The 9,863-nt window shown below is 21.7% G+C and overlaps 2 protein-coding genes across 11 annotated transcripts in view; one reads left to right on the top strand and one right to left on the bottom strand.

Moving 5' to 3' along the window:
• Nucleotides 1–212: 212 nt before the first annotated feature.
• Nucleotides 213–6,794, top strand: LOC102674718. Of its 6 annotated transcripts, none has more exons than XM_006608615.2 (10): nt 213–497; nt 753–1,055; nt 1,193–1,414; nt 1,489–1,697; nt 1,762–2,011; nt 2,286–2,498; nt 2,581–4,318; nt 4,739–5,334; nt 5,491–5,615; nt 5,741–6,794. In XM_006608615.2, exons 1-10 carry the CDS (start codon nt 372–374, stop codon nt 6,738–6,740), a joined length of 4,782 nt encoding a protein of 1,593 aa, XP_006608678.1. In that variant the 5' UTR covers nt 213–371; the 3' UTR covers nt 6,741–6,794. The 6 variants fall into 6 exon arrangements, with proteins under 6 accessions (XP_006608678.1, XP_006608677.1, XP_006608680.1 ...); XM_006608614.2 differs by having other exon boundaries at nt 1,190–1,414; nt 5,741–6,793; XM_006608617.2 differs by having other exon boundaries at nt 250–497; nt 679–1,055; nt 1,152–1,414.
• Nucleotides 6,795–8,257: 1,463 nt separating this feature from the next.
• Nucleotides 8,258–9,863, bottom strand: part of LOC102675206 (NADPH--cytochrome P450 reductase) — an 18,321-nt gene continuing 16,715 nt past the window's right edge. For all 5 annotated transcript variants that reach the window (XM_006608621.1, XM_031513509.1, XM_006608619.2 and 2 more), the window contains 3 exons: nt 9,514–9,775; nt 9,174–9,402; nt 8,258–8,828 (listed from right to left, as the gene is read on the bottom strand). In XM_006608621.1, the coding sequence (XP_006608684.1) occupies nt 8,684–8,828; nt 9,174–9,402; nt 9,514–9,775 (636 nt within the window). In that variant the 3' untranslated portion in view covers nt 8,258–8,683. The remainder of the gene's footprint in view (nt 8,829–9,173; nt 9,403–9,513; nt 9,776–9,863) is intronic.

Raw genomic sequence — 9,863 nt, 5'->3', positions numbered from 1 at the left:
ATATATATATATATATATATATTGTTATATAATGTTATATGTTTAATGCTCTTTGAAATGAATATTTTATTAATAATTTTAGAATAAATTCTTTTTCGACAATTCTAATTCGACAATTTTATAAAAAAATATTGTATTAGATTCTAATTAGAATAATCAAATATTGATAATTTTTATTGATTTAAATTTAATTATATAGATGATGATCTTGAAATTTCTAACGACCTAAAGTGAACAGTTATAAAATCTCTAGTAATGTTATGTTGATTGGTTGAATATAAGAATGGCCGTTCCTATAATTTTAAATTTGAGTTAAGAAATATTTTATTTTAGATTTACTTGGATAACAAATAATTTTATTTGAATAAAATATGTCCATTAATGTTACTGTTAATGGAAATCGTTTAAATATACATAGAGGAAGAATGGTATTATCTGATTTAGATCAAATTAAGAAAAATGAACGAGATCGGCGGCGAAGGTTACGTTTGGAACAGGTATACATATTATATAAAATTAAAAATATTTAAAAAATGATGAATATATGATATAATAAAAGTAAAGTATAAAGAAATAAGTTGTAATAAATAATTATAATAAATATAAATGTAAAATATTATGTATATAAAATATAAAAAATATGACATTGTAGTAATTATTTTATTGCGTTAAAAGTAGATAAAGTATTAATGCTGTTGATATCAAGATTAATAGTAAAAAGATCAGAAGAATCACTTAAGGAATTTATATAGGTACGACAACAATCAAAAGAAATATCAGATAAACTTTTGAAACGTACAAAATGCATAGCTAAGGAAGAACTTAAAAAGCTTGAAAACAATGATAAGTTAAGTTTGAAGCAAATATATAATGGAAAAATCATGGAAGTTCAACAAAAATATCAAGAAGACATGGCAGATATTGGTCAAGCACATACATCTGCTGCATTAGAACCTGATTATGATGCATTAATTAAAGAAAAACAAAGGAAAAATAAAATAGCAGCATTAAAAAGAGGAAAAGAAGCAAGAAAGCAAATTAAAAATACTCAACAGGTAAATTATTTAATGTTAACATTTTATTATATTGTAGAAAATGATTACAAATGTTCATATTCAATACAAAATACAAATATTTATATACTATGTTAGAATAAAATTTATGAAAAATTAAGTAAAATCTGTATCAGAAGGAGACTATGCAACAGCAACATCATGAACGATTACAACATGCAAGAGAGGTAGAAAATCTCAGATCTAAAATGATAGCAAACATTTGTAAGAAAACAGGGTCTGAAGAGGATACTGTCTGTGTTACTGTTCAGAATAAAATTGATGAAGAAAATAAACAGCAGAAACTTGCTAAAAAAAAGACTAAAAAATTACCTGAGAATGTTGCAGAAACTCATATAAAAGTATATATTTTTATATATTAATAATATTAAATCTATAAATATAAATATTTATATATTTTAAAATACTTTTATAGATTGTAGGAAATGATTTTAAAACACATTCTCCAATTTTGAAGCCAAAAATAAGAACATCAGAAATAATTTCAGAAAATGATTCTTTAGTTCTACAACAACAATCTATTCTTAATTCGATTACAGAACTATCATCTAAACAATATGTAATTGAATCTGATAATAAAAATTTTGAGAAAGAAAATATTCTGACAAAAGTAGATAAAACAAGGTATGTATCATAATATTAAATTTAATAAAAAAGCAATTGTTAATAAATATTTTGGATATTGAAGATATAATCCGGATGATTACATACAAACAACTTCAGAGTCTATTACTAGTGACAGTTCCAGTTCATTTAGTGATGATTCATCATATTTTTCTGATAGTGGTGAACAAAATATAAGTAAAGAAATAAAAACAACAAAATATATAAAATGTCCAGCTAATGATAAAGTACAATTATATGATCATAATAAACGTTTTAATAATGTATATGACCAACCAGTTGGTGTTGTTGAAAAAATATCTACATGGAATGAGGTTTGTAGAAATAATTTAAATATTTAAAATAATTTAATGTAATAAATGTAATAATTCAAATGATAATTCTAATTCATATGATTTATTTTAGATAATATTTTAGCCATTTATAAAAAATAACAAAAAAATTTCCTAAAAGAATTTTTTTTAAATTTTAGTTAATAGTCAAAAATAAAAAATAATATAAATTAATAATAAAATCGAAATTATATTATAAGCTTTTTTAAATGTCAAATATAAAAGAAATTAATACATATTAAATTTATATTTCCAGCCAAGTGCAATGGATTTGGCTCAAGAAATAGAACAAGCACAAACTGTTCAGCAAAATTTATTAGAAAATCGTAAACATAATGCAAAAAAACGCGGAGAAAATGCAGCATTAAGAGAAAAAATACGTCGGGATTATCAGATTCTTATGCAAAATCTAGATCAACTTGCAGGTGAAGAACGTAAATTAAAAGCTAGTCAAATCGAACATTATCCGGTATCTATTTTATTTTTATTTTTTTGTCCATAAATTCATCATATATATTTTTTATAATTTTCTTTATATTATTTTTATTTAGAAAGATGTATATATACAAGAAGAACGAAGAAAACTTTTAAGAAACCAACATAAAAAAAATCTAAATCGTGCATTAAAAACATTATTAAGTGAAGAATCTTTAAATGAAGAACAATGTATATCACATCCTCTAGAAAGGCAAATTACACTTACACCAAGAAAATATGAAAAAAATATAAATGATTATACTGATTGGAAAGAATCTTGTTGCTTTAATCAACATACAAAAACCAGTAAAATTTTACAAAATAAATGTAAAGAGAATGAAACTTCACGTGAAGAACAAATATTAGATATGTTAAAAAAAGTTGAAAAACAAAAACGATTATTATTACAAGAATTTGGAGCAAATTTACCAAACGATATTTTTAATGCGTCTATAAAAAGTTTGTTCGAAAAAGATAAATCAGTTCAAACTCAATTACCTGTTCAAGATGTATGTATTCAAAAATCTTTATCGCCAGAAATCAAAGTAATAAATGCATCTTATAATGAAGATATTAAAGATAAAACTGAAGAAAAAAAAGAATTATCTGTGAAAAAAGTAGAAATTGCTGTACAAACAGTAACAATAGATAGAGATAATATAGCTCAAGATAAAAGCACACAAGTACAATTGATATCACAAAAAGAAAATGAATCTGTTTTTGTTAATGATGAAATTAAGACCATTACAAAACATTATCCAATTGAACCACGAATTACAATTATTAGACATGAAATGGAGAGTAATAATTCAACAAGTTCTGAGACAATAAATGCAATTACTGATGTTGATGAAAGTAATAATCAAAGTCCGAAAATAATATTGAAAAAGAAAAAATTTAATACAAAGATATTAAAGCAAACTCCACCAAAAATGTTTCATAAATCATGCTCAACTCGTACAAATAAAACTTCATCTCCTGTAAAGAAATATTCAAAATTTTTATCAAGATCACAGTATAGCAGTCAAAGAAAAAGTTTATGTACAGAAGACATGCCTAATAAAAAAATTAAAATGTATGTAGATAAAAATGGATTTAATATTAAAGTAAAGCCACCTCAAATTACAGACATTACTGTAGATGTAAATTCGCAAAGTACTCAAGTTTATTCAACAAAGTCTAAAGAAGAAGCTGTGAGTAAACAACAATGGGTTCAATCCACATCGAAAAGAATTAAAATGAAAGATATTTCGGATACATCAACATCTTTTGCTAGTCTACCATCAGTAAAACCCAAAGAAATATTCGAAGCTTTACATAATAATATTTCTATTCTTGAAATGTTAGATTCTTCAGCAAATGAAAGTATAAGACGTTTAAGAAAAGATATTAGTCCAGTATCAACACCAGATACCCCATCACCTCGTACTATGATGATGCCTTCAAATATACCTCACTTAGATAGAATTAAAAAATTGCTTAGATATTCTACAGATTCTCAAACGAATAATAATGATACATTTTCTAAAAACGATAATTCAACATCAATAGATTCATCTGAATATCAGCAAAATGATTGTTTACCATCAAAAAATAATGATGTAAATTTGAAAATTCCAATTTCACTAGGATTTTGTTTATGTGATAATTCAGAATGTAAACAAACGCATGCTAAATTCGATGAAATTCGTAATTATGCATTAAAAAATTGCCCTCAAATACTACAAAAGTATGAAGATCTTCAAACTACATGTGCAGAAAGAATAATTTCTTTAACGAATCTTATTGAAAAAGTTCGAAATGAGCAAAAAGGTATATTATTTTCATCGATTATTAATAATTAAGGAGTATTAGAAAACTTATTATTAAAATTTTTTCTTTGGATTAATTAAGATAATTTTTAAAAAAAAATAAATAATAAAAATAAATAAATAATTTTTAAAAAAAAATAAAATTTCTAAAATTTTGATTTGCACTAAAACAATATGCAAAAAATATGTCAAGATCTTTTTTAAATTAACGAAAATCAAAATTTTAAAGTTCTAAAAAATTTTTGAAATTATATTATTTATATTATTAAATTAGTAACAGGAAAAGTAAAGATTTCTTTCTTTAATTTTATATTTTAATAATAATAAATTAATCTAGAAGAAAATTCATTTTTATTTAAAAATTGATTTTTAGATAAAATATAAAAAAATAATTATATGATTTTTCTTATGAATTTGTTAGGTATGGAACTTTTTTCTTTAATTGATCCAAGTGATGAAACGAGTTTGATGCAATTACCTGATCCTCAACCAATGACTAATGATTTACAAAATGTGCATAGACTTGTAGAAAATATAGAAGCAATTCATGATCAACTTGTAAAAACACTGATTGAATCTCAAAAGATTATTAAAAGTAAGATTATCAAAGAAGAAATTGATCAAATAAAAGAAACAGAAATAGTATCTTGTGATGATAATGCAAAAGATAAAAAAGAACTAGAAGAAATTAAAATTAAGCCAAAAATTCTAAGTGACGAAAAAGTGAACATTCAATTGAATAGATTTAAAATACAAAAATCAACATTCCAAGCATCAACATCGACACCAAAACATAACACTTGGCTTACACCAAAACAATATGAAGAAGAAATGATAGAAAAATTATCAAAAGAAATTTTAGAACAAAGCAAAGGATTCAATGATAATGTGATATCACAGAAAGAAATTTATGATTCAGCTTTGAAACATTCTATTCAAACTTCAACAGATAATGATGATTTTAAAAATGAAACACAAAAAAATCATACAATTATAAAAAAACATTTTAATAAAGAGGTAATTTAATTTATATTCACATTTTTTTTTTCATGATGAACTATGCTTTATTATAATATTATATTTCGTTAGATATTTCTATATAATTAATATTTATTCTACTTATTCTATATAATAAATATTTATTTTATTATACAATAAAATATATTATTCTAGGTAAAAAATATTAAAGAATTTATACCATTACTTAATGATATTCCGAAAACATCGAAAGCTACAGATAATATGCATATTAATGGAAGAAGTAAACCACCAGTGAGTTTGCTTAGTGGACCATATAGGTAAAATTTAGTAGTATTTTATTTTATATATTTTCTTTATATAATTTAATTATATTTGATAATGTAATATATATATAATTATATATATATATATAATTTTATATCATAATAAAATCATATTGCAGAACTGAAATTGAATCATCCGGACATGAATTATCAACAATAATTGAATTTGATACACCAGATACTGTAAATAAAAGCCAAAACAATATCAGAAGTCCATTGTCAGCGAAAAAAATTGCAGAAACTCAAATAACAAAATCTACTGCTGTAGTAAAGCCATCGGAACACATTAATACATCGCATAATTTAGATAATCAACATTCAGAAAAGTTGCGTAATTCTATTAAAAAGCTATCTTCAATAGTATTTACACAAAATTTAAAAGAAGCTTCAATATTTCTTGATTCACCTAAATCATCTAAAAATATAGGAAACCAATACTTAATGGAAAATAAAGAACAAAAAAATATTATTCAGAAGAATGATAAAAAGTTCCAATCTGATACAGTGAAACAAGAATCATTACAAACAAAAGAATTGCAGTCTTTTCATTCTAATAGTAATGATCAAAATAAAGAATGTAAAGATAATAAAAATAAAATAACGTCTACAAGTTCAAATAGTTTTTCTGAATTATCAGGAGTTTCGCAAATAGCAAGTACCCCTTCTTCTACTATATTAAAATACGCATCATCTCCAGAAGAAATGGAAATTGCTCTTAAAAAACTTGGTCTAGGTTGGGCGATTACAACGTTAAAAAAAACACGAGAAGCGAGTGCTTTAAGTTCATCATCCAATTCTGACGTAACTCCGATAAATACTGCCAAAAGAATAATATCACCTGTTAAAAAGCAATTTGAAAGTAATTACGGATTACCAGATTTCAGTGACATGTCTTCAATATCTATTAAAGAAGCTAGCAAAAGTACAGAGAAAGCAGTTCTTTTAAAAGGTAGAACTTCTACACCAAAATTACAAAATTCGAATTCTAATAGTGAAGGAACGAATACAAGTAATACAAATATTTCTGAAAATTTTCAAGAACCTGATGATGGTTTGATAATTCCTAATATATCACTTACAAAAACGAAATCTAGTATTAAAAAGTTGGAAAATCTATGATATATTTTATATATTATTACTTAAATAATTTTTTTTATAAATACTTAAAAATATATATAATAAATCAACAAAAAATTATTTTAAATAAACAATTAGTATTTTTATTATTAAATGAATTCAAAAATTTAAATATTTATTATTTGTACATGTTATCAATTTTCATTATTACTTTAATATATATTGAGTAATTGCCATATAATTTTTGTAAATTTGCTTGATGTGTCAAAATATTAATAAGAAAAAAATTAAAATTCAATAGACAAAAAATTTTCAATTAAAATTTCAAACTTATCGCTATTACAAAAGATTAGAAACTTGGTTTTTAAGATATTATCGTTTTTTCTTTTTTATTTTAATTTAGATTAAAACGATATATAAATATATTATAAAAAATATTTTCTAATTTTTTTTTAATTCAGATCTCGTGTATTTATTTTATATATATAAGATTTCCAGTTTAAACAATTCAAAAAAATTAGCAGAAAATAATCTTCATTGATGGATCGGAATTTGAGTAAGATTATCTGATTTATTATTAGATCATATTGGAAGGAAATTCTGAATTCTTCATGAAGAAACTTCATGAAAAAAGAAATTTTTATAAAAGAATATTTTGATATTTTGAATGATTAACATTCATTTAGTTAGATTATAATAAAAATAATTTTGACAATCCAAAGTTTCATTTGCATCGTATCAAAGCGATTCATATTTCATAAAATATGAATTATTAAATCAAACTTAAAGTGAATTATAATGTACATCAAATTATATTTTGCATTCTAGAATCATCAAAACAATAAATAAAATATACTATATTGAATTTGAGTTAATTCGTTTAAATATTAAAAAGAATTTGATATATTATATATCATTTTATTTGTTAACAAAATGTATTATTAATTATGATTGTTTTTTTACATATTATTTATTTTGTTTTTGAAACTATAATAATGCAATAGTGTTCATAATTTGGCATTACCGAAAATGAACACGAAAATATTGGATTATCGAAATTCTATTCTGTACATATATATGTACAGTATATAATTATATATAATTACTGATTATTATATAGAAAAAAAATAGTAATAACAAAATAAAATATATATTTATAAATACGCTTTAAGAATTATTTTTTAATAAATAACTATCGAAATTCATATATATTTTTTACGTAATATAAAATGTAGATCATAAAAGATAAAATAAGTAAAATAAATAAATATTATATTTTTATATTATTTTAGTTTAATAAAACTAAATAATAATATTTTATTTTTAATAATAAATTTAAAATAATGTATTTTTCTGTAGTATTTATTATTACATCTTTCCCATCTCCATTTTAATATAAAAAAATTTTGTTACGTATAATTTTTTATATATATTTATAACATTCTTATGTAATTTTAAAAGCACAAAGACTTTTTTAATCATAATAAATTTCTTTTTTACAATTTCTTTCTTTTCTACAATATAATATTTAATAAAATTTATTTTACAAATTATTATTCTATATTTGTTCTAAATTATTGATTTATTTCATGTCATTTGAATCAATATTTATTTTATAGTATTATACAAATATTACGTATATTTATCAAATATAAAAGTCTATTTTTGATTCATTATTGCACTATATTGGTTTCTATAAAAATTTTAATATTGAAAATGTAACAATGCGAAGAATAAAATAGATTTTTATACAGAATTCATTACTACTTATATATAATAAATATATTTAGTATTTCCATAATTTTACTGTTATCTGTAATTATTAATTAATATTGTGTTAATATAATATTAATTATATTGTGAATGATTACATATATATCATACAATTGTACGAAGATGATTAGCCTTTTTCATAAAGGCATATTTTTAAAAAATTTGTATAAACAATTTAATTTATAAATATTCATGAAACTAAATATCGTTATTCAACTCCATACGTCACTTGAATAACGTTTTTGCGAATCCATTTTCTTGATATAATCTGCTGCATCTAATTCCGACATTTTTCCCTTTTCCATCACAACTTTTAATAAAATATTGTGTACATCTCGTGCCATATTTTTTGCATCACTATAGATGAAATATATATTTTATGAATATATATAATATATATTTTATAATTTACTAATTTAACGTGCATTATTTAAAATATATTTTAATATATCACAAATAATTTCCAAAATATATATAAATTTCTTAATAATTATATTTTATGATATAAGAATAGAACAAATTTGTAAAAAAAAATCAATTTTTCTTATATTATTATAAAAAATAATAGTAAATATCTTAAATATTAAAATATTTAATATTCAATTTAATTATTAAATTGAAAATTATTCATAATTTAATTTAATAAATATTATATAAATTACATAAATTATTACATAAATAATTATATAATTTCATACTAACCCGCACACATAGATATGTCCATTTTGTTCTCCAATAATTTGCCATAATTCATCTTTATTTTTTTCTAATAGATGTGTAACATATATTTTCTGAGATTGTTCTCTACTAAATGCAGTATGTAAAATTAAAGTACCTTTCTTTACATATTCTTCGAGTTCATCTTTATAAAGAAAATCTTCATCTTTTTTTCTACATCCAAAATATAAAATTGTATTTCCTACTTCTTTTCCTAAAAAAAAATAGATTTTTATAAATTATTTATATTTAATGAAATATATTACGTTTATTAAAAAATGATATTTTATAAAATTGATTTTTTAAATTGAATTTTGTTAATTACCTTCTTTTCTTGCAAGATCACGTTCTTGTATAAAACCTCTGAATGGTGCTATTCCAGTACCTGGACCAACCATGATAATAGGAGTTGATAATCGAGTTGGTAAACGAAATTGAGATTTTCGAACAAAAATAGGAACATAACATGGTGGATATGAAGGATGTTTTTCTTTTAACCAGCTAGTAGTTACACCTTTGTTAATTCTACCTGTTGGTGTTTTATATTCCACAACAACTGCAGTAATATGAATTGAAGATGGGTGTAACTAAAAATTAATTAAAAAATAATTTTAAACTAAGATTGCAAGATAAATTATATAAAACTAATTATATAATATTATAAATATTATTATA

The sequence above is a fragment of the Apis dorsata genome, unplaced genomic scaffold (assembly GCF_000469605.1).
Source record: "Apis dorsata unplaced genomic scaffold, Apis dorsata 1.3 scaffold_41, whole genome shotgun sequence".
NCBI lineage: Eukaryota > Metazoa > Arthropoda > Insecta > Hymenoptera > Apidae > Apis > Apis dorsata.
Note: the sequence above shows the minus strand (reverse complement) of the source record. Positions and strands in the feature narration are given on the sequence as shown.

Excerpts from the sequence above, each read along its gene's own strand:
- LOC102674718 (XM_006608614.2), top strand. The coding sequence starts at position 372 with ATGTCCATTAATGTTACTGTTAATGGAAATCGTTTAAATATACATAGA. Across the intron at positions 1,056-1,189 it reads AAATTAAAAATACTCAACAG|AAGGAGACTATGCAACAGCA; the intron begins GTAAATTATTTA and ends AATCTGTATCAG. Across the intron at positions 5,335-5,490 it reads AAAAACATTTTAATAAAGAG|GTAAAAAATATTAAAGAATT; the intron begins GTAATTTAATTT and ends ATATTATTCTAG.